A 24,183-nucleotide genomic window follows, 5' to 3' on the forward strand; every position below is an offset into this window, starting at 1 on the left:
GCATGTCATTGTCACGGTTTGCGAGGTGGTGATGGCGGGTGCGGATCCCAAAAAGCAGGCAGGAGGGAGCAGGAGGTTGTTTGACAAATTGTATTAAATTAAAGTCAGCAGGAACAAAATGTAAAACATCAAAATCATCGGAATGGAAAAAATACAAAGTAGCAAAAGAAGACCAAAAGTAAAAGTCCGCCAAGGTTAAACAAACACATACACAATGCATGCAGCCAACAAGCAGCAAACAATGAACCGACAACGGATGGTCGTGCCGGGTGTCCTTTTAAGTGACAGTGATTATAACGACCAGCACCTGCGAGGTTGCCGGCAGGGCTGGCGTAGCTACCGGTTGGTCGCCAATCTGATCGGGACGACCAGCACCTGTGCAGGTGCAGGCGGGGCCGACAGCGCCCCCCGTTGGTCGCCAACCAGATCATGACAGTCATGTCATATGCAAGTGACTATATCGGAAGAAGGATGCTGAGCCTTGAACTGCCAGGCAGGAGACCGAAAGGAAGACCTTAGATCAGGGGTCGGGAACCTATAGCTCGCGAGCCATATATGGCTCTTTTGATGATTGCATATGGCTCGCCGATAAATATTACATATTATAATACATATTGTGGTTTTTTTCGCCGTTCATTTCCCGTTGGGGCTGCAGTTGGCGGAAAGTGCAATTTTGATTGGATGACACTGACCGAGAATGGCAGAAAGCGCCATGCTGATTGGATGATAGTGGCCGTCATGTTGAAACAGGTAAACGCCCCTTTAAATGAGCCCAACTTGTGCACTTCAGCGTGAATGCAACGGAGCATGAGAGGAGAGAAAATGTTCTGATTCTAATTTGCAATGACACAATACCATCGATGAAACAGTCGAATGTCAGTGACATTTTAACAAGCCCGATGTTAACGTTAGCATCAACATACTTCTGCGAGAAGTAGATTGCAGATAGCAAGTGTGGAAGCTTATATGAGCCGTGTGCAGGCTAGCTAGCAGTAACTTCGCCTCTGGACCGGCAAATTGAATTTCATTCCGATCGTTTGCCTGGATTTTTACCAAACACGAGGAACGGAAAACCATCCATGTTAACGGTGAGTACTATCACAAAGTTATTTTAAATAATACGTTCTGATATTTTGTTGAAAAGTGGCCGCGCGTGCGCGTGTGTGTGTGTGTGTGTGCGCGCACACGCGAGCGTTTGTATGTGCGCGCGCGCGTGCGTGTGGCTCTCGCTGAAAAACATTTCTAAATATTTTACTTTTATGGCTCTCTTAGTCAAAAAGGTTCCCGACCCCTGCCTTAGATGTTGTTTATGGATGTTGTCAAAGAGGACATGAAGGTAGCTGGTGTGAGATAAGAGGATGCACAAAACTGGGTTAGATGGAGGACACTGACTCGCTGTGGCGAAAGGAAAAGAAGAAGATGTCATATGCAATACTTGAAATATTTAAGAAGTTTTATAAACAAAACAAGTGTAAATGTGTGTAAAGGCAGTTACGGTAGTTGTTTATGAAACAGGTATTGATTCTTGCCACTGTTCATCATCAAAACAAATTGAATGGGGGAGGGATAGTTTGCAGATTAAAGGTTTGCTAGCCAGGCGTGACGATGGAAAACCATGATGTAATAAGCATTTTTGTTGCGTGTACATTGTGCATGCAGTACCTCTTTTTGTAGATTAGCACATGTGCGCCTGGCCCATTTTTATTTTTGTGCCGGTGGAAGTCTACTTTACTGTGTTTGGGAATTTTATAATTTTGTGACAGAAAATACAATCCACCTTTGACCAGCTAAAAACTGATCTAAGTAGTGGCACGGGTAGCGTAATGCAATTTTGGTGGATTTGATCAAGGTTCTGTTATTTCCAAAAAATAAAAAAATAAAACTATACTTGAAAAGGTGGTGTACTGGTCCGCACTTTGGCTTCACAGTGCAGAGGTGCAAATTTCAATAGCAGGCTCCTGTCCTTTCTGTTTGCCGTTTACATGTTCACCCCATGCGCACATAGGTTTTATTTTGGGTACTTTGATTTCTTCCTCCATCCCAAAAAACAGGCAATGTAAATGCATTTTATGTTTGAATGGTTATTCAACCATGTGTGCCCGACAAGTAATTAGCAACCACTTCAGGGTGTCCCCCGCCTTCTGCCCAAATACAGCTGGGATAGGCTCCAACTCGCCCATGACCCTTATAAGGTAAAGTATCTTTAGATGCCTTTTTTCAAACCTATTAAAGAAATGTAAATCTCCTTTTTGTTTTTTTTTCATGCACAGGAACATTTTTTGTAAATTTAATATTCACTTAGTTATCTACACACGTGCATTTTTGAAGGAAAACATTGTTAGGGGTTAAGTATTTTTTTATTGCCTTGTTGCAATTCGGTATAAAATGTGTAAATTAATACAATTGCATTTATTGATACTTGAATAATTTATTCTTCACAGAACACCTCCATATAATGAATATTGTACTAATATATTTTTGTACCCAAAGCCTAAGTAATTGACAAATTGACAAATAAGCAACATTTTTTTTGTGTCATGAATTTCTGTCGAGCAGAAACTTTCATCACTTTCAGCTTCATGACACAGATGATTCTTTTGTGACAGCCAAAATAGATAATGTGGACAAAAGCATGAATATTTTCCGCATATTTTTAGATGACATTTCAATTATTTTTGGCATCTTCTCTTGGGGAAGCACAGCTGACATTTCCTTTTCCTTTTCACTGTATGATATAACACACCTGAAATATCAGCAGTGAGGACAAAAAAAACACTTTGCTTCTAAAAATGTCTTCAGTCATCCTGGGTGATGCTATATTTAGAAAGGAGGAGTGGAGTAAGCGGGAGTTGTTGTTAGGAGAATTGTGCCCTCAGGAGAGCGTGACGCTATTTTTAGCTTCATACGCCTTGAAATGCCTGCATGGGAATGACCTGTCTTCGGCTGTACTGTATCCGCAAATGAGATTAGCTGTAACTGCTACTTGTGTGAATCTGCCTTCAAATGTGTGTATGCAGCTGGCTAAATAAAAATACCTGCATGCCGAAGAGGATGGAGAGGGATGCTGAGCATCAGTGTCTCATTAAGAAGGGTGGGAGTTGAGGTGGGTGCTGGTGTGTGGGTGATGGCAGTGATAATGATGAAAGAAGAAGCCCAAAATAGAAATGTCAATTTTCAGTTCAAGGACATAAAGCAGGGGTGTCCACTTTTTTGCAAAGGGGGCTATATTTGGTGTGTTAAAATGTAGGAGGGGGTGTAACCTTGGCGGACGTAACAGTAATTAATTTAAACACATTTCAGCGGGCCATTCTGTGTTTCACATTTGCTTTTTTAGTTTAATTTCAGCTACCTTAAGCCAGTGTCTGAAACTTATGACAAAAAGTTAGCAGACACCAGGGCAGACAACTCTGAAAAGTTGCCTTCCCGGCCATAAAGTTGCCTGCCCCATTTTTCACATCTTAAAACACAATAAGATGACTAATCGCAAAAAAAACCATTGTTGCGTATAAATGATTTTTTTTTAATTAAGGAAGTACCTACCACAAATGCTCCCTTGCTTAATTGATGGAAATATCCCTTGCTGAAAATTTTCCACCCGTTGTCGTTTGTCGTCATGGTACAATGTTTGCGTTATGTTGTCTGCTAAAAGCCACGTGGACTCCTCTTTCTAAGCGCCTTTCAAAACTCTCAAGTACACTTTACAGTCATGGTATAGTCCGAAGCACGAAACAGGCTTACTATACAGACTATACCGTGACTGTAAAGTGTACTTGAGAGTTTTGAACGGCGCTTAGAAAGAGGAGTCAACGTGGCTTGTAGCGGTTAGCTTGTAGCTTTTGCTTAATTGAATAAAACAAACATTTGATTTGAAAAAAAAAAACGTTTTTTTTCTTGAAGAAGTTATCAGCCACCCGGGCCGAGATGTTTTGAAAGGTGTACGCCCGACGTAAAAGTTGTATGCCCCGGGCCTCCGGGCAGACGTTATTTCAAACACTACTGAAGCATGTGTTTTGGTTCATTTGAAACATGAATATGAAAATTAAATTGACATTTACAGTCAACTTTCCTCCTTTTGTTGATTGTCGCCATTTGAGAAAATGGTGGGGCTCATTCAGTTAATTACTCATATACTAATTTGCTGTTCCTAATTGAGCCTCTCGATGTCGGCACTTAGTGCATGCAGGTAACAGCGCAACTGCTCATTGTATTAATTCTACATGCTTGACAGACGTTATTGATTTTATGACGAAGGCTACGGGCCGGATGAAAATTGACTACGGGCTGCACTTGGCCCCCGGGCCGGACTTTGGACATGTCTGACATAAAGTAGGATTGGTGGAGGCTAACTTTGAGGGGCAACTGGTGAGAGCAGGGTGACCGAAAGAGGAATAGGGTTGAGGTGGGGGTTCTGCAGTTATGTGATGTGGCTGCCCGCATTGTGGATGGTAACATGGCATGCCGAGCAGGGATCAAATACACGTGCACTGAGAGTCACGCTAGTCGACAGGCAGAGACAACGGTGGGTGTTGGTTTTCATCACGAGCAGAGTTGGAGAGATTAGATGCAGAAATATTTTCTTTTTGTGGCCTGTCCAGTGTTCCAGGAATGATGAGAGCAGGCGCCCGCTGTGCAGGTAGGTGCCATGAGGAGGTTTTGACTGAAGCGCATGTGTGCTGCATATGTTGCTCCTCCAGATCAACCAATGCATTCATTGAATGTTTCAATGTTTATTCCCCTGAGACTTTCAACAGGAAGGCATTAATAACATTGCAATTTACATAAGTGTCTTTATTTCAGTATGCAGGAATCAATTCATAACTACACACTGCAGACTGTCAATACAACCCAAACATTTGCTCTGCTGGCAATGCCTGTGCGTCAAAAAGTCACTTTTTTGGCTCCTTCTGGTTAGGGTTACACCAAATTCTTTTCATCACAGATGACGCCATATCCGAGAGAGAGAGAGAGAGAGAGAGAGAGAGAGAGAGAGAGAGAGAGAGAGAGAGAGAGAGAGAGAGAGAGAGAGAGAGAGAGAGAGAGAGAGAGAGAGAGAGAGAGAGAGAGAGAGAGAGAGAGAGAGAGAGAGAGAGAGAGAGAGAGAGAGAGAGAGAGAGAGAGAGAGAGAGAGAGGGCTGCGCTGCTTTCGGAGTGGTCACTGCCTATTTCAATCATGGACAATCAAAGCAGCTCATTTAATTTCTTCAGATGTGATGTGAAAGTCTCACATTAGAGTCTCGATATGACCAAAGAATTTCTATCATGTGAAGTGGGCGTTTGGAAACAGGCAAAACACTGTACGTCTGGCCACGTTATAATACAATGCAATATATATATTGATTTACAAAGCGCTTTAAAAACCAAACGCTTAACATGGACAGCTATTTGATACAGGAAATAAAGCAGTGACAAACATAGTCGAAAGCACCAGGAAGTAAAACCAAGATCAAGTCGGAATCATGCTGAGTCGAATGCTAAAGAGTACATGTGAGTTTTGATACAGGTTTTAAAGCTTTGTTTGCGTTAAAGCGTTGCATATAATGAACCCCTAGAGTACATACATTTTCATTCATGTTAATGTCATTAGGGTCATTGAGGTGCTGCAGCATATTCCACCTCAGGAATGTTGATGATGACGAAGAGTTTGAAAGTGATATTATGCATCACACTGACAACAGACAATGAATGTTTTTGAAATGTGGGAGTAATCTTGCAAAGCTGGAAGCTAGCCACATAAGCACGGGTGTTCAACATGCGACTCCACATAGGAAGGGCGGGGCTTGATTCCAATTTCAAATCACAACAGATTTAATTCTTTCATCAGCACATTCACCTTGCCTTTGAAAAAAAAGCAATGGAGTGTGGCGCAGTCACATAATCATCTACAAACTCTTCTTGATATATTGTAAATAATATTCCAATATTTAGAAGGGTCGAAGACAATTTTAGTTTAGCTTTATGTGTAAATGAGCATCCGATGAAAAAAGAAGAAAAACAGAACAAGGATGAGACACGAATACTTGATGAAGTACTTGAATTGCTGTGGTGCAGAGACGAAACACCTTGCAGTCCATGTGAGAAGGAGGGCTCAAGCCCCCTCCAAACCTGAATCCCCATTACAAACTCGTCATGGATGATCCGCCTCCTCACACGGACTCATTCGTTCTGATTGGATCGGCTTGGGCTGCTCCTGTCACGCTCTTAAAATCGCTGTATTCACCTTAAGGCATGTGCACGTGCATCACTGTTGTGTAGTTCCTCGCCGTCAATTGTAATAAGGCTTCTCATTACATTCTCACACACATTTGCAGACACACACACGTGCACACAGTAGTCAAGGTCAGTAATCAAGGGAGGTTCTCCACATTTGAGGGATGCCTGCAACCAATTTGGGAAACAGCTGTTGTTGTTTCCCCCAGCAGCCAATCACAAGCGCTTAAAGGCAACACCAGCAGCAGCAAGAGGACACACACACACACATACACACACACACACACACACACACACACACACACACACACACACACACACACACACACACACACACACACACACACACACACACACACACACAGACACACACACACACACACACACATTCAAAGACATAATAAGAAAAGTAAGCATCACAACAGAGCATATGCATTGGGACAGGAAACAAAAAAAGTTAAGAACATTTAGAACTCTTTTTGCCATTCACATGAAATAATGTGGCAGGCCAGATCTGGCCTTAAGTTTGACATTTGTGAAGTAAAGTATTTGTGGGGATTGAACTCGCCTTCACTAATATATCATTATATCACTTTCGATTGTATGTTCTAATGACAGGAGAAAGCAGGGTGCAACATTTGTACAAAATAAATGGGGATTGAAATGTTTCCCTGAGAAATGTTTCCTTAGAGGTGACTATGAGCTCAGGTATTTGGTCGTCTCTATGTGCCCCGTGGTTGGCTGGTAACCAATTCAGGGTGGACCCAGCCTTCTGCCCAAAGATGGCTGGGATAGGCGACAGCACCCCCTGCAACCCTTGTGCAGATCAGAAAATGGATGAATGGGTTGGTGGCTGAATCTAACACAAATGGTGTCTAATTAATTGTTGCGCTGGACGTCTTTTTATCCATGAACTGACTGTTTCAAAGATAACCACAATCAAGAGCAGTATTATGCCAGTCATCTTATGAGATTAATTTTTTTCTCCTTAATGCACCGAAAGAGCAACAACATGCAAAATAGTCAATGATGCATAAATGAAAATTTGAGGATACTTACTCCATTGAAGTATACAAGTACAGTACATGGAGGATTTTTTTTTGTGACAAACGATGGATGATACAACCACAAGTTTTTCATTGACAGTCAAGAATTTTTCAGATTTTTCCACTAAACAATTTAAATGCATTGGTGGGCCATCTTACCAATGTTGACACATAAACTTGCCCTATCAGTAATGTGCAAGCCATTGTCTCCACTTCAACAATAAAGGAGGGAAAATGCTAATGCAGTTAGTTTGGAGGTCAATTCAAGGGCATCAATCACAAACAAATGCACGCATAGAAACATATACACACAGGTCCATTGTCACACAAGCACCTACGGGTTGCCTTCAGATGTATTGATTGGAACTCCTGGGACAGATTGATTGTCTCGTAATTATGTTGATTGATGAGGGGCTGGTTTCTCTGACAGTGACTGCGCTTATCCATCAGCTCAGAATCAGGCACATTTATGGGGACGGCTGAAGCGTGGCAGGAAAATAGGGATTTCACAGCACAAGTGTTTTGTGTCATTTGACGTGCAGCATTATGGAGTAGATTTTGTTGGGTAACATTCAAAATCAATATCTTTTATTTTTTTATCCCCTTGCAACCCTGTAAAATACAGTGGCATACGACCTCAGCTTCCTCAATCCGTACAGGGCAGAGGTCGGGAACCTTTTTGACTAAGAGAGCAATAAAAGTAAAATATTTAGAAATGTTTTTCAGTGAGAGCCACACACACACACACACACACACACACACACACACACACACACACACACACACACACACACACACACACACACACACACACACACACACACCTATACACACGCACACACGTGATTTCAACAAAATGTCAGAATATATTATTTAAAATAACTTTGTGATGATACTCACCATTAATATGAATAGTGTTCCGTTCCTCATGATTGGTAATAAAAATCCAGCCAAACGATCGAAATGAAAGTCAACTTGCCAGATCCATAGGCGAAGCTACTGCTAGCTAGCCTGCACACTGCTCATTAGCTTGCGCGCTTGCTTTCTGCTGTCTCTCACAGAAGTATATTGATGCTAGCATTAGCATGGTGCTTGTCAAAGTGCCACTGATATTCAACTGTTTCATTCATGGTATTGTTTCATTGCAAATTAGAATCACGGCAGAACTTTTTTCCCCACAAAGGCGAATCCTTCCATCCATTCAACCTGAAGTGTACGATACTCGTCAGGCTTATTTAAAAGGGGTTTACCTGTTTCAACATCAATTGCCATAGGTCAGTATCATCCAATCAAAATTGCGCTTTCCGCCAACTGTCAAAGTCAGTAAAAGTCAGTTTTATTGTCAAATATGCATGACATACAGCACAGATGAAATTATTGTCCTCTCGGACTCAGGGTGCAAGGCACTTATAATGTGGCTAAAAAGACAGACAATTGACAACAGACAATACTGTACATGTAAATTGTGAATGTAAAGTGAGGTAGTGTCGTATGCCGCCCAAACAGGAAATAAACAGCGAAAAAGCGACAATATGTATTCAGTGTTATCGCCGAGCCAACAAATGGGTACCTTGTTTAGATTTTAGTTACTTAGTTCTGGTAAATTAATAAGAGTTAAAGTTTGTATATTTTATTTTTTGCTTCACTCATCCATCTTGTCATCCATCCATCCATTTTCTGATTGACTAATCAGAATCAGAATCAGAAAACCTTTATTCGTCCCACAATGGGGAAATTTGCAGTCCACAGCAGCAATTGAAAAGGGATGGGGTTGGGGTGGGGGTGAAAGGATAGAAAACAAGATATTCTAAGCATAACAAAATAAGAATGTCAACTGTATACTGTGCAAATGTAAATGTGCAAAACCGTTCCATAAAAAAACTACATAGTGCAAGAATAAGAAATGCATTTTGATATATTGCATCAACCCATATTTACAAGTGTCTAGTTTTTTTTCCACATGTGATCATTGAGAGTTGCAAAGCCTGACAGCAGTCGGTAGGAACGAGCGGCGGTACCTTTCCTTCTTGCAGCGCGGGTGTAATAGTCTCTGGCTGAAGGAGCTACCCAGTGCTGTCAGGGTGGGCAGGAGGAGGTGGGAGGGGCTGTCCATCATAGCCTTTAGTTTAGCTAGCGTCCGTCTGTTGCCCACCTCCTCCAGAGAGTCCACCGAGCAGCCCAGGACAGAACTTGCCCTCTTGACAAGGCGCTCCAGTCTTTTCCTGAAGCCACCACAGAGTCATAGTAAGTCTTAAGGAGTGACCCCTGACCTCCAAAAGACCTCAGTTTCCTGAGTAGGAAGAGGTGACTCTGTCCCTTTTTGATTAGGGCATCTGTGTTTGTAGACCAGTCCAGTTTATTGTTGAGAGTAACACCCAGGTACTTGTAGGAGGTCACCCTCTCAATGTCCGAACCCTGGATGCTCAACGGTGCAGGTGAGGATTGTTTCCTGCAGAAGTCCACCACTAGCTCCTTGGTTTTCCCGGTGTTGATCTGGAGGTGATTCTGCTGGCATTCTGCTGGCATTATCCTTGCGGGGCTGAAGCCTATCCCAGCTGTCCTCAGGCAGTGGACGGGGTACACCCTGGATTGGTTGCCAACCAATTGCTGGACACACATAAAGGGGTGTTCACACAGCAACTTTTACTTCTATATATATTTCACCGCACCAGACACTCAAGGACGTCTGCATAATTGCACTCTTGTTGTACATCAAATACAGCTATTGGTCACATTAAAATGGCTCATTGATTTTTGCACCAACTCTACAACTGATATTGTATTTTATTCTACCACTGATCACTTTAGCTCAGCTTGAAACTTCGCATATTATCTCACAGTTGTCACTGGGAGGTCCCCTCGTATGATGGTTCACTTAGATTACTTCCATATTTATTTGTCATGTCTTTGTGTATGAATGCAGTGTTCTACCGGAATCATATTCCTCATGTGTTCTACATATTAGAAGCTCAATTACAGTAAAGTCTCGTTATATCGATATCGGTGATATTGATAATACTGCTTATTACGACACTATTTCCCGTGCACATTTCTCGTCTTTTTATGTATAATTAGTTCCGTTTAGTACGATTCGTGGTTTTTACTATAATCCGGTTACTACGGTGCTCTTTTTCATCTCCCGCCGGCCATTTTGCTATGTTCATATCGATACACGCCATCGGTCGCGCACCATTGGTCAACTTGGTCACGTGACTTGGTCACATGCGTTTGTTACGTGACCAGCTCCCGTGCAGCAGAGCCATTTTCATTTTCAGACGCTCGCTCGTGTGTAGCAGACGAGATTGAAGTGTTTGTGTTAAAAGGTAAAAATGGGAAGCAGAAGAAGATTGATGACTTTTTTAAATTGCATACATAATACAGTAAGATGTAAGCGTTGCAGTTTCCCTGTTGTGTTATGTACATGCCCACTGTACTGTATATGAATGCAATCGTTTTTTGCAACAATGTTTCTTGTTTTGTCTGCTGAAGCGTGATGATTTTGAAAATTACCATACATTCCATACTGTGTATTAAAGGACAGTCGATGTCACTTTTTATTTAAATGCAAAACACCAATACGAATGTCTTCACGCCAAGACGTCTTGCATTGCTTGTGAATCCAAACAATGTCTTCAGATTCGGATAATATGCTTTCTTGTTACACATCCAGTTATGAATATGATTCAAATACACTGTAGTTCTAAAGAGGAAAGCATACATGTTTGCAATCGATTAAAGAATTATATGTGCCATTTTGAGGCAACATTGGGGGAACATCTCTCACCCCCCCCAAAAAAAGAGGCACAATATGGCGTGCTCACGGCCAGCTCCGTTTCTTATATGGCGCTTGGATGCCCTCTTTTGGCGGCTATTGTTAATGCAGTTTGGCGCAGGACTGATATATCGACAGTACGGTTATATCGGCATTTTTTCCAACTCCAGAGAATATCGATATAACGAGACTTTACTGTAATTTGTAGTCATAACTATAGTGACATTTTGAGTTTTTACCATGTATTTAATTTACGATGGGTGTCTTTTTCTTGTTCTTTTTTAATTATTGAAACAGCGTGATATCGCTGAGTCTCAGTGAGACGATAAAGAGGGTGACAGGATGGGGGAATGCATCAATAAGTGATGTAGAGCTGAGAGGTTGTGTAGTGGATCTGTCGGGGAGACTTTAAACACACACACACACATGCACACGTAAACACACACACACGCGCACACATACACACGCGCACACACGCACACACACACAAGCACACACACGTGTAAGGAGATGGGTGGAACCTCTTAGCCTTTACCGCGTTTCTTCGCCTGTCAGCACATATCTGCCCGAGAACGGCATGAAGCGCTAAGAGCAAGGAGCGAGTGGTGGTGTTGGGGGGGGCAGCGCTGGAGAAAACTCAAGAAGGTGTTAGGAGATGAGTGAACATGCGTTCATGAGGTGGAGCGATAGAGAGAGACAGACAGACACACACACGCACAAAACAGAGAGAGAGAGAGAGAGACAGACAGACAGACAGAGAGAGAGAGAGATGGTGAGCGGGTTTGGATTGAGGGAGGTGGGGGCGCCTCATTTTTTTTCCAGCCTTAAAGACAGAGATGAACACTCTCTCCTCTCAGTCGCACCGGCGGAGAAGGAAGCATCAGTCTCCTCATATTCTCCTCTTCTCTTCCAGGTGATCACCCCTTTCCGTAGGCTCATTCTCTGTGCCGAGAACCGGAAAGAGATGGAGGACTGGATCAGCTCACTCAAGTCCGTCCAGTCCAGAGAACATTACGAGGTAAGAACACACATCCACGGCAAATGTATTGATACTATCCTTAGAGCTTTTAAAGAATTTCAGTGGAAATTTATTAGTGACACACAAGGGGCAGTCCCAGAACAGCATCATGATCCAAAAACCCACAGATTTAAACACGTGAGTTGACTACAATGTGACATGTTGTACAACTCACAATAACTTTTCATCCTCAATGTGGGACATAGAAAACAACATAGAAATGTGTTGATAGTGTTGTGGTACAGCTTTGCATGCAAAAGCGGCTGTAATTTTAGAGGGAAATCTTATATAAGGGCACCCCCTCCTCCATCTTGCGACTGTTTTCTGCACTGCAATGCAGTTGCACCCCCAGAGCTCACACAAGGGGTACACACACATCCACATGCACAATATGGAATTGCACGTGATCATCAAGATATCAGCTGTGCTTAATTGTGTGTATGAGCATGAAAGTAAATTTCACGTGAATACAAAATATGTTGGTGAGCTCAAAGCCCATACAACATGTTTACATGGTGATACCCAGTACACGAAGCTCTTGCTTAACTGGTGTCCAAACAGTGACACCCATTTGTGAATCGTTTAGAAATATTGATAATTATGAACAATTACATTAAAAATAATAAAAGTAAAGCAGGTTGTGGTTTTATTTAGCAAACACTGCTTGCAACTGTACTTTAGACTTGTATCACTTTCTTCAATTGTGATGAAGTTATGGACATTCATTAAGCCATTGCTGTTACTGCTTTTTATCGAGCATCTTCATCTTTATTAAGTTCATCGATTAGCTTGTTCTGTAGCCACAAGGGGACACAAGCCAGTGTCTTATTGTACCGGTCTCAAGCCTGAATAAATGCAAAGTGTTGTGTCAGGAAGAGCATCCGATGTAAAAGCTTGGTCAAAACAAACATACATACGTATCAAACCTCTGAAGATGGAGGACACTGATTCGCTGTGGTGATCCCTGAAGGGAAAAGCCGAAAGGAAAATAAGAAAGGAATACCCTATTAAGATGATGTATACACATTATCGTATTAGAGACTTCTACTGTGTGACATCACATTTGCATACGTCTGTGTAAGCTCTCAGTCGTACAGGAGTGGTCCATCGATGAGAAGGTTTCTCTCAGGTTGGCGGGGGGGTGTCCCCCCCCCCAACCTGAGAGTAGGGACCTATCATAGCTGTGTCCGGCGCCACCATGTCTGGACATTAGGGATATATATAAATGGGGCCGATACGACCAGTCAGACTTTAGTTCGCTGACGAAGCCTCTTGGATAGGAGGCGAAACGTCCGAAACCTTCACTTTTGTACAGATGACGGCTGAAGAAACCTTCTCATCGATCACATTTGCATGTTGTGTTTAGCCTATATGTATGCTGTGTGTAGTCAGCCAACTAACTTCGAGGTAAAGGGTCAAAATATTCACTAGGTGTAGTATGATCTGTGTTGGTCACAGATGTGGCGTTTCCTCTTGCTGTGATTGGTTTTCACTTGATAATGACAACACTGAGAAATGCATTGTAAACAAGCAAGTCTTTTTGTCCGCAGCTAGCAAGTTAATTGCTAACTTGAAAACATAATTAAATGAACGGAAATTTACACCATGAAAGTTTTTTTTAACTGATCCAAAAAAGTCAGCAATCCTTCATTGCCAAGAGACAAATATCAACCTACTATCTTTTACCTATCCAGATACAAAATTACATATTTTATTTATTTTATTTTATTTATTTATTTTTAATGATGTTGGCTTCATTTCATGAGTCTGAGTTTAAAAGTGTATCCAAGGAGTCAGCGTTTTTGCCGTCATCTCCCCCTTTAATTTAATTTATTTAATTCATTTATTTAATTTATTTCAACTAATTATAATTCTACATGTAGGATTTGGGTACACTTATGATTGTGTATGATGCTTGGCAATCCATCAAATTCTATCTCTGATCATTTAAGTCATTTTCAACAAAATGATGATGATATCAGTCACGTGTAAATGTCAGTTCAACCAATCAAATTCCTCCTTTCAACTTTGTCGTCATCAGTGAAAACCAGCAGATGCGAATTCTTTTCCGCAGAGCAAGACAGAGAAGGGACATATGCTGCCTCAGATGCAAGAAATCCCCTTCTGTGTTCGCTGTGTATTATGTACAGGCAGTGCACATATCTTGTTTTCGAACATCAAATTATTATTGCTAATTTTCAAAAGACCAAGATGATCACAATTGATAACAATCTGAATTTGATTATTTTTAATTTAGTAGTATCGTTGATGTTCGACAGTCAGTTAAAAAAACAAAACCGAACAAAACTACACTTTCAACATCCTGTTGGATTGCTATTTTATCTCTCTTTGAAAAAGATACTTGGTTTGAAATGAATCCTATGTAAAATTTAATTTCGGGGGAAAACTATTTATTACATTGAAATGTCAATTAATTATGTTACAGTACTTTTTGAATTCCTCTTCCCACACTATTGTCTTATTGAGGAGAATAATGAGTTATGCATCACTTGGATACAGCTCAGCTTCCCACAGTTTGTCATGTTGCTTTCTTTTAACACAGCAAATTAGTTGAGATTACATCAACAGTGAGGCGGGTGCAGTGGTTAGTGTGGGTTCAATCTTCCTGTATGGAGTTTGCATGTTCTCCCCGGGCCTGTGTGGGTTTTCTCCGGGTCCTCCGCTTTCCTCCCACATTCCAAAAACATGCATGGCAGCCTGATTGAACACTCCGAATTGTCACAAGATGTGAGTGTGGTTGTTTGGTCTCTGTGTGATTGGCTGGCAACCGGTTCAGGGTGCCGCCCCCTATTGCCCGAAGCCTGCTGAGATAGGCTCAATCACCCCCGCAATCCTTGTTAGGATAAGGCGGAAAATGATTGATCAATGAATCAACAACATCTCCGCTAAAGTGAAATCCATCATCCATGCATTCCTTCAAGACATTAATTTGCATACTTTTGACCACATTCTACATGATTAGTTACAATTGACAATAGATGCCCATCCTGTCTTGCTACACTTTGGATTGTATCGTGAGGGCAATGATGTGCACTGTGCTTGCCTTGTTATCTGATTGTACCCGCTTTCCCTGTGCTGCCAACCTATTTTAACCTCTCCTTTGCCAGACGGCTCAGTTTAATGTGGAACATTTCTCAGGGATGCACAACTGGTACGCCTGCTCGCACGCACGCCCCACCTTTTGCAACGTCTGCAAAGATAGCTTGTCTGGGGTCACATCTCACGGCCTCTCCTGCGAAGGTATGTAAACATGTGCCGAAACACACATTTACTGTCAAGGACGTGTGAAAAAAACAAAACAATGGATGTATTTATGTGAACAACCCTTCAGTCGTAAAAACCTAACCCTTCATGCACAACCTGAGAACCACGAAAGGGCTTCCATGGTCAATTCTTAATATACAAAGATAAAAATGCTCACTGTTGGCAGTAACTTAATGTGTTTATTGCTGTGCTTGTACTGAGAGGGGAAGCGTTTGACACTCTACATTTAGGGCTTTATTTTCATCTGAACTCGCCAACTAGTTTACCATCCATCCATAGGGGCTTTCTTGCAGTTCCTTCTAAACATACTTTGCGCACACAAACCTGCTTCTTCTTTTGCTCTGCCCTGTCTAGAACTATCTGTTTACCACATTTAAAGGGAATGAGAGAAGTCACTTTAATTGGCAGTGAATCCAGTCTGCTGTGTTCACATCCAGGACATGGTTAACTGCCCTTTTTCATGTGCGTCGAGTTGTACTGTGACAGCTATCACAGCTTGTCATGCCAGACTTGGAAAAAGATATAGACCTTTTGATGTTTAAACCATTATGATGAGATGTCAGCAAATATTATATGACATACAAAGGATGAACTTTAAAGAATAGTTTTACTCCTTGGGCTTTTTTTAAATACCAGATTAAGTACAATGGTAATAGAAAACTGGAAACTCGATTGAAATAAGAGAGGTCTTGTCTGCTCATTCTGAACAATAAGATTAGTTACATTTCAGTGACATCCATTTTATAATACATTTACAATTCAGACATCCTTCTGTAATATTCCACACAATCATATGCTGAGATTCGTCCTGATTAGAATTATAAAAAGTCTGATTCCTGCTTATTTGCATCTGAATTTGAATCACAGACGAGCACTTGGTTTGAACATAAACCAGTGGTTCTTAACCTGGGTTTGATTAAACCCTCTGGGTTCGGTGAGTCGGTCTCAAGGGTTCGGTGGATCCTCCCCCACAGAGGTCCACTCCTCAGTCTAGACTCCAGTTAGTAGGCACAGTCATTGGAAGGTTTCGGTGAATGAGCATATGAAACTGGTGGGGTTCGGTGCCTCCAACAAGATTAAGAACCACTGACATAAACTATGCTGAAACCCAACTTCCCTTCTTGTGAATCTGCACACTTCCCTGTCACTCTTGTCGATGTTCCAACATGGCATACATACTGAATCATTTCCGCCAAATTTTCGTCTTGAACTTAAAAATAATGTGACCCGTTATTAACACTTAATCTGCGTGTTAACTATTGCTCAGTATCAACTAGTTTTTCTCTCCGTGTTTATACAACCTGCCAGCAGATAATCACATCTGTGACACCATAGTTCTCACTGGTGTTAAGTGTTGGTGACAGGAAGCAGAACTTTGTGCGCGCCATCCTCATCTCCTTTCAACTGCAAATTTAAATGATGCTCCCCTGAGTGTTGGGGCGCATGTCAGGCACTGGTGGTGTGTCTGAATACTGCTCAATTATTACACTGTCCATTTAATGGTGGATACATTTGATTCCCCTGAAGAATGTAGGCCCTATTTTTGTGATCTTTAATATTCGGCCTGGGCAAGTCGAGTTTAACGTGTTTGAGAATTTGGCAGACCTCGCCTCCCTTGATGATCTGGTTTCTGTCAACAACCCCCAATGCACCTGACAGTTAGGTAACACAAAGTTCGCTAGACTTTAGACCACTTAAAAGCCTGGGCACACACTAATGGGTAGAAGCTGATCTCCAATCCCACTTCACAGCAGAGAACATTTTTTCTTGCATTTCCTTTTCCATATACTGTAATCTCAATTATGTCATGGATGGGTTGTGTATTTGGATGGTATTGAGAAGTGATGTTTTTGTGTTTTATATTTTGTGACTCAAAATAATTAGTGACATTAGTGACAGAGCTTTCAGGTGCTCTGCCCCCAAACTCTGGAACTCACTTCCTCCCAACATTCGTAACATCGATTCTCTTCCCATCTTCAATTCTTCTTTGCGTTTCGGCTTTTCCCTTCAGGGGTCGCCACAGCGAATCAATGTCCTCCATCTAACCCGGTTTTGTGCATCCTCTTCTCTCACACCAGCTACCTTCATGTCCTCTTTGACCACATCTATAAACCTCCTCTTCGGTCTTCCTCTCGGTGTACTGCATGGCAGTTCAAGGCTCAGCATCCTTCTGCCGATATAGTCATTCTCTCTCCCCTGGACATGTCCAAACCATCTCAGTACGGCCTCACTGACTTTCTCTCCAAAACTTCTAATATGAGTTGTCCCTCTAATGTACTCATTCCTAATCCTATCCAACCAGGTCACTCCCAAAGAAAACATCAACATCTTCAGCTCTGCTACCTCCAGCTCTGCTTCCTGTCTTTTCTTCAGTGGCACTGTCTCCAGTCCAAACATCATGGCTGGTCTCACCACTGTTTTATACACTTTTCCTTTCTTCCTACCTGAAACCCTTCTATCACACATCACACCTGACATTTTTCTCCAGCCGCTCCAGCCTGCTTGGAGATGATTCTTCACCTCTTTTCCACATTCTCCATTGCTCTGGACAGTTGACCCCAAGTACTTAAAATCCTCCACCTTCTTCATCTCTTCCCCCATAGCATCACTCTTGCACTTGGATCCCTCTCATTCACACACATATATTCCCTCTTGCTGCGACTGATCTTCATTCCTCTCCTTTCCCGGGCATATGTCCACATCTCTAGTTTCTTTTTTCCCCATTCTCGCTACAGATCACAATGCCATCTTCAAACTTCATGGTCCAATGAGATTCTTGTCTAACATTGTCTGTGTGCCTGTCCATCACCATAGTAAATAAGAAGGAGCTCAGAGCTGACCCCTGGTGCAGTCCCACCTCCACCTTGAATTCCTAAGACACACCAACAGCACACCTCACAACTGTCTTACAGTCATGATACATGTCTTGCACCGCTCTGACATACTTTTCTGTCACTCCAGACTTCCTCATGCAATACCACAGCTCTTCTCTGGGCACCCTGTCGTACGCTTTCTCCAGATCTACAAAGACACAATGCAATTCCTTCTGACCTTCTCTGTACTTCTCTATCAGCATTCTTAAAGCAAACACTGCATCTGTCGTACTCTTTTTTGGCATGAAGCCATACTGCTGCTCACAAATGTTCACTTCTGCACTTCGTCCTAGCTTCAACTACTCTTTCCCAGAGTTTCATTTTATGGCTCATCAACTTTATTCCTCTGTAGTTAGTACAGCTCTGCACATCTCCTTTGTTCTTAAAAATGGGCACGAGTACACTTTGTCTCCATTCTTCAGGCATCTGTTCACCATCTAAGATCTTGTTGAATAACCCAGTCAAGAACACCACCGCCACCTCTCCAAGACACTTCCATACCTCGATTGCCTTTCCCCCCTTCATCCTCTTCAGCCCCCTCCTCACTTCATCCTTGCTCATGTTTGCTAAGTCTTGGTCCACAACAGTCACATCTTCTACTCTTTGTTCCTTCTCATTTTCCTCATTCATCAATTCTTCAAAGTACTCTTTCCATCTTGCCATCACACTACTGGCACCTGTTAATGCATTGCCATATCTATCCTTAATCACCCGAACCTGCTGCAGGTCCTTACCATCTTTGTCTATCTGTCTCGACAGCCTGTAAAGATCAGTCTCGCCTTCCTTGCTGTCCAGCCGAGCATACAAGTCATCATAGGCCTCTAGTTTGGCCTTTGCCGCCTTTACTTTAACCTTTACTTTACTCTTCCCACCTTCAATTACCATCTCAAAATCCACCTATTTAAAATTGCATGTTCTGTGTAGCTCTAGCTCTTGTTTCTATTTATAATTGTATTTTATTTATTGTATTCTATTTATAATTGTATTTTATTGTATTGTATTATATTGTATTTATTGTATTTATTATTGTATCTATGCTCGTCTGTGACTGTAAAACAGGGGTCTCAAACTCAATTTACCCGGGGGCCGCTGGAGGCAGAGTCTGGGTGAGGCTGGGCCGCATCAGGATTTTCACAAGAAAAGCACAGATAAAACATTCCAATGTTATCAAAATCTTTATTTTTAACACAAAAAAAAGAATTAAATGAATAAATGGAAAAATGAATAAAGAATAAATTAACCAGTAATAAATACATAAAATAATTATCATGATCAGAAGGCAGATACAGACGACTGAAAAAAAGAACACAGGAAACTAATTATTTTAATAAAGTTTAAAATTTCTGTATTCACAGTTCTTTAACCTTTAACTTTCTGAACATAAATAAAATATTGAACATGAACTGTCCTAAACATAGCTTCTCTTGCCTACTTCTTGCTGCTAGAGACCTGGCAGCGCTTCTTTTCACAAAGCCGAGCCACATTTGGCTTGAGGGAGGAGGCAGTGGACACTCTGAGTAGGGCTTGAAGATGCTCATCTGTAAGTCTGGACCTGTACTTGGACTTATTGAAGTTATGGTTGTGTAATGACAACAGCCATTTATATTGTTAAAGGTCAAAAAGGACAAAGGTGTGTGTGTGGGGGGGTGAGGGTGTGTGGTTTGTGCATATGAAAAATAAGGAAGAGAAAGAGAGGGAGAGAGCGAATGAAAAACAAAATTTGAAATAGAAAGTGACAGGGGCTCATAAAGTGCACAAGTGTCTCGTAGCAATCATCAACTCAAATTTCCACCTTCGATTTCTTCGGCCGGTTGTTGTGGCAGAGATTGATTTGTGCTCTTTGGCCACAAACGCACTTGTGTTTCCACCCACTGAAAAACACACTTAAACACACTTACACACACCTACATATACACACACAGACATACACACACAGACACACACGCACGCACGCACGCACACACACACACGCACGCTCACGCACACACACACACACACACACACACACACAATGAAGACTCCATTTCAGTGCCACACAGAAAGGATGCTTTGGCTATCATGTTCTGTGCATTGTCTTAATGTTCGACTAATGCTTCATAACAATGTTTAATAGTCGCCCAGACTGAAACTGAAGTCACTGCTCCCGGATATCACTTTACCGTACGATATTTGTTTTTGAGTTTACTTAATGACCCGCATATGTGAGTGTGTTTTGGAGTAGGGGTAGTTAATGGTGGTAGTGTCAATGTTCTATTCATACAGTCTCACTGACCGGAAAATATTTGTGAAACAGTATACAGGTATTCATGCTTCCTGTTTTATGCCGCCTGCGGTGTGCACATTTAACTTAATTGCGCTGCTTTCATGCATAAACCAAGTGATTGAATGTATTTCTCTCTGAAAAGCATCTCACCAAAGGTATTTTATGCCCTTTGATATTAAACACCATGTAAAGTAACAATTATATAATGTACATGATTTTGAATGAATTAAAAGCAAAATTGACATGTAAAATACAGCTCTAGAATCCTGATAAATACAGATCACCTTGCAGCTAGTAGGCATGTTTACTCAATGCGCTGAAAAAAATGCCCTGCTCATTCAGGCACCTGCTCAATAATGCATGCTTTTGTGTTTAATATACAATTTGTGGGAGTTTGCAGTTGAAAAACTATCCACACAATTTGTATTGCTCACGAGACGGATGACTTAACAGGCTCTTTAATTATGATATATTTCTGAAATGTGAAACAGTGCAGTTGTACAGTGCTGCAAGCTACAACCACAGGAGTAAATCTAATCTGAATTGAATGCCTAACAAGGTTTAGAATTATTTTACAGAAATATACTTTGATCCAGCTCTTTTATTGGATACGATTGGTTTATGTGTATACCTTACTATGATTCCATTTTAATTGTTTCCCCCTCCTGATTCGATGGCTTCTCATCCTCCTTGGCCACGAGTGAGGGAAATTATAAATTGTAAACTATAATGAAGAGGTCAATGTTTGATGGATCAGAGTACCAGAAGCATAAATCCACAACCCTGGATTGATGGTTATGTCATTTTACAATCACAATACGTGTGAGTGAGCTTTTAAAACATGTAATTTTTGGGGTGTGGGGGGACATTTCAGTGTGCAAATTCAAGGCCCACAAACGTTGCGCAGTTAGAGCCACAAACAACTGCAAATGGACAACTCTGGCCTCCATTGGCAAGGACATCATTGAGGACGAGGACGGGGTAAGTGTGTTTATGTGTTGTATGATATCCACCGAGTGGGCTTACATGTTATAATACATGATCATGATTGAAAAAACTCACACTGTAGTGGTAGTTAAGATGTGTATCTCACTCTGTTTGTACAACAGATTGCGATGCCTCACCAGTGGCTGGAGGGCAACCTGCCCGTCAGTGCCAAGTGTGCTGTGTGTGACAAGACATGCGGCAGTGTGTTGAGGCTGCAGGACTGGCGCTGCCTCTGGTGTAAAGCTATGGTAAGACATCTGTCACCCGGAAAGCACATGGCGGGAGGGGCGGAATAGAAACGGAATAAAATGATATTTTATATTCTCCCTTCTGCACACATATATTTTCTCGTTGTCCATTAATTTTGTGACGCTTATCAGGAGTCAAGTCACAAGGGTAGCAGCTTTAGCAGGGAAGCCTGAGGCATGCCCACGCCAGCCGGGGGACATAGTCTTCCCAGTGTGTCCGTAGCTCCTTGGCCCCATCACTGTTGAGCTTTTTTACCACCTCAGTGATCTTATCCGGCGAGGATAGGAAACCCCACCTCACTTCCCTCAGATTTTACTTCACAGGGTGGAAATGTGGAGAAGTCTTTGTACTGTTGTTGGGTATTGTGAACTGCTACGGTCAAACAACAGTCATAGGCATGAAACCCAGTAACGAGACACAGGGGGGCAATATATTTCCCCATTTGCGGACTGTGGGCAACTCCAGAGTGGAATAGAGTTATTCCAAGCAGACTGGCACTAGAGCTCATCTGTGCGTCAAGGCAAGCCCGATTATGTCCAGTGGGGATCACAACCTTGCGCTGTCTCTGCCAGAGAGGTGAGATTCTACGTCACAAGAGCCATTTTTATAGCTGGGACTAGCATTACCAAAGACTCTGGTCTCACTGCACTCAAGCTCCTTGGCCACTCCCACAGCTGGTGAGCCCATAGCGGAGGAGCATAGGGGCTCAGTGACCTATGTCTTGTGAGCGAAAAGTTCATTCCAAAATTATTTTTAATCACAAGGGTTTTTTGAGCAGTCTGGTGTCTCACCTCGGCTCCTTTTGCCATTGGTGACCCTGCCACAGGATTAAAGCTCCAGACAATTAGCTTTGAACATCACATGAGTACAACTGAGCTTTGAACATCACTAAGAGCACAACTTGACAATACTTTGTTCAGCTGTCAGCCCAAATAGGGCCATTATTGTTTTACAGCACAGAAAATATATTTTTTAACATCAGCAATTTACAATCAAAAAGAATTGCATTTCATCTGTGTCTGTGTGTGTGTGTGTGTGTGTGTGTGTGTGTGTGTGTGTGTGTGTGTGTGTGTGTGTGTGTGTGTGTGTGTGTGTGTGCGTGTGCGTGCATGCATATGTGTGGTATTATTCACTCCAGGTACACACAGCCTGCATGGACATGTACCCTCGTAAGTGTCCTCTTGGTCAGTGCAAAGTATCCATCATCCCACCGACGGCCCTCAACAGCATTGACTCAGATGGTAAGCTACACACACATTCCCAACTTTATCACCCTATGTAGAGCTTAATTTTTTTAAATGATGAACCATAAAAGTAATTCCTCATGCTCTGACCACACACCATGCTAAAAACTCTTGCATTTTAGCGACACTCATCTGGAATTATTTGTTCAAATTTGAAGAAGTACGAGTCGTTCAAAATGTTCTGCTTCAAACGAAGGACCACTGCTCAGCCCACACACAACGGTCTTGCGTACTGGTGCCCCAGCTTTCAAGTTATTCACATAAGGGGCAAAAGGATTTTGAAGCATGGCAGCACATCAATCTACTTAATGACCTCGGCTGCCGATGTTATCACAAAAGCAATATCGCCAGTGGAAAAAAAACAAATAAGTCAATAAATAAATAAAATGTAAAAAATATGAACAAGTCAAGTTGGTGCCAAATATCCACCAAGTCTAGTCAGAAAACTTTGCTCAGTCACAAGATATGTTGGAATGATTTAAAAAAAAAAAATGTTTTCCACTGATCAAATGAAGAAATATACAACTCAAAAAATCTCATGTACATTTAATCTCTAAAATGTAAAAGAAAAATGTTATCCGTAAAATTAATGTTGACACTTAAACAATGCCTTATTTTTTTCACATTAACGTTTATATGAGTGGTACAATGTTAATGTCGTTATAAATACTGAATGCTGAATGTAAATATGGGAGTAGGTCCAGTATGTACTGTATAGTCATTTATTGGTCATCATCAAATCCAGCAGACATTTAAACAGCTTCTTCCCCCAAGCCATTAACTCTTTGAACTCTTTCAACAGTAGCCAAAATGGAACTGTATAGTGCCACTTAGCAGTTTTTTTGACAACGATACTAGTGCAGCGTGTTCTACCGGAAACAAATTCCTTGTGTGTTCTACATACTTGGCAATAAAGATTATTCTGATTCTGATTCTGATTTAAAGGCTACATACTGACACATGAAGCTGAAGTTGACGTGTGGTAGTTTACAGGGACACTGCCACATGACATATGGCAGATGCACTTAAGATCAAAACACGACATCATTGAACAAGGGCGTCAAACTCATTTTTTGCCGCAAACCACATTACAGTTACGCTTTCATCCCCACCACATATCACATACAAAGCACACAACAAATTAATGAATAACTCGTTTTCAAAATTCAAGTAAAAAATGATGACTGTTATTGTGGTTTACATGGGACAATTAGAAATTTTGGTTCACACTTTAGCAAG

The 24,183-nt window shown here is 41.7% G+C and overlaps 1 protein-coding gene across 10 annotated transcripts in view; it reads left to right on the top strand.

Annotated features, from left to right (window-relative positions):
* dgkh (diacylglycerol kinase, eta) overlaps nucleotides 1-24,183 on the top strand; it is an 86,938-nt gene that overhangs the window by 26,057 nt on the left and 36,698 nt on the right. For 8 of the 10 annotated variants that reach the window (XM_089002079.1, XM_089002085.1, XM_089002080.1 and 5 more), the window contains 5 exons: nucleotides 11,939-12,043; nucleotides 15,172-15,304; nucleotides 21,339-21,445; nucleotides 21,574-21,699; nucleotides 22,839-22,941. In XM_089002079.1, the coding sequence (XP_088858205.1) occupies nucleotides 11,939-12,043; nucleotides 15,172-15,304; nucleotides 21,339-21,445; nucleotides 21,574-21,699; nucleotides 22,839-22,941 (574 nt within the window). Of the gene's footprint in view, nucleotides 1-11,678; nucleotides 11,798-11,904; nucleotides 12,044-15,171; nucleotides 15,305-21,338; nucleotides 21,446-21,573; nucleotides 21,700-22,838; nucleotides 22,942-24,183 lie in introns of those variants that run through there. The other 2 variants (XM_089002087.1, XM_089002088.1) reach the window with 2 other exon arrangements.

Source organism: Hippocampus bargibanti, linkage group LG08 (genome assembly GCF_051943395.1).
Source record: "Hippocampus bargibanti isolate YZ-2025 linkage group LG08, ASM5194339v1, whole genome shotgun sequence".
NCBI classification, from domain to species: Eukaryota; Metazoa; Chordata; class Actinopteri; order Syngnathiformes; family Syngnathidae; genus Hippocampus; species Hippocampus bargibanti.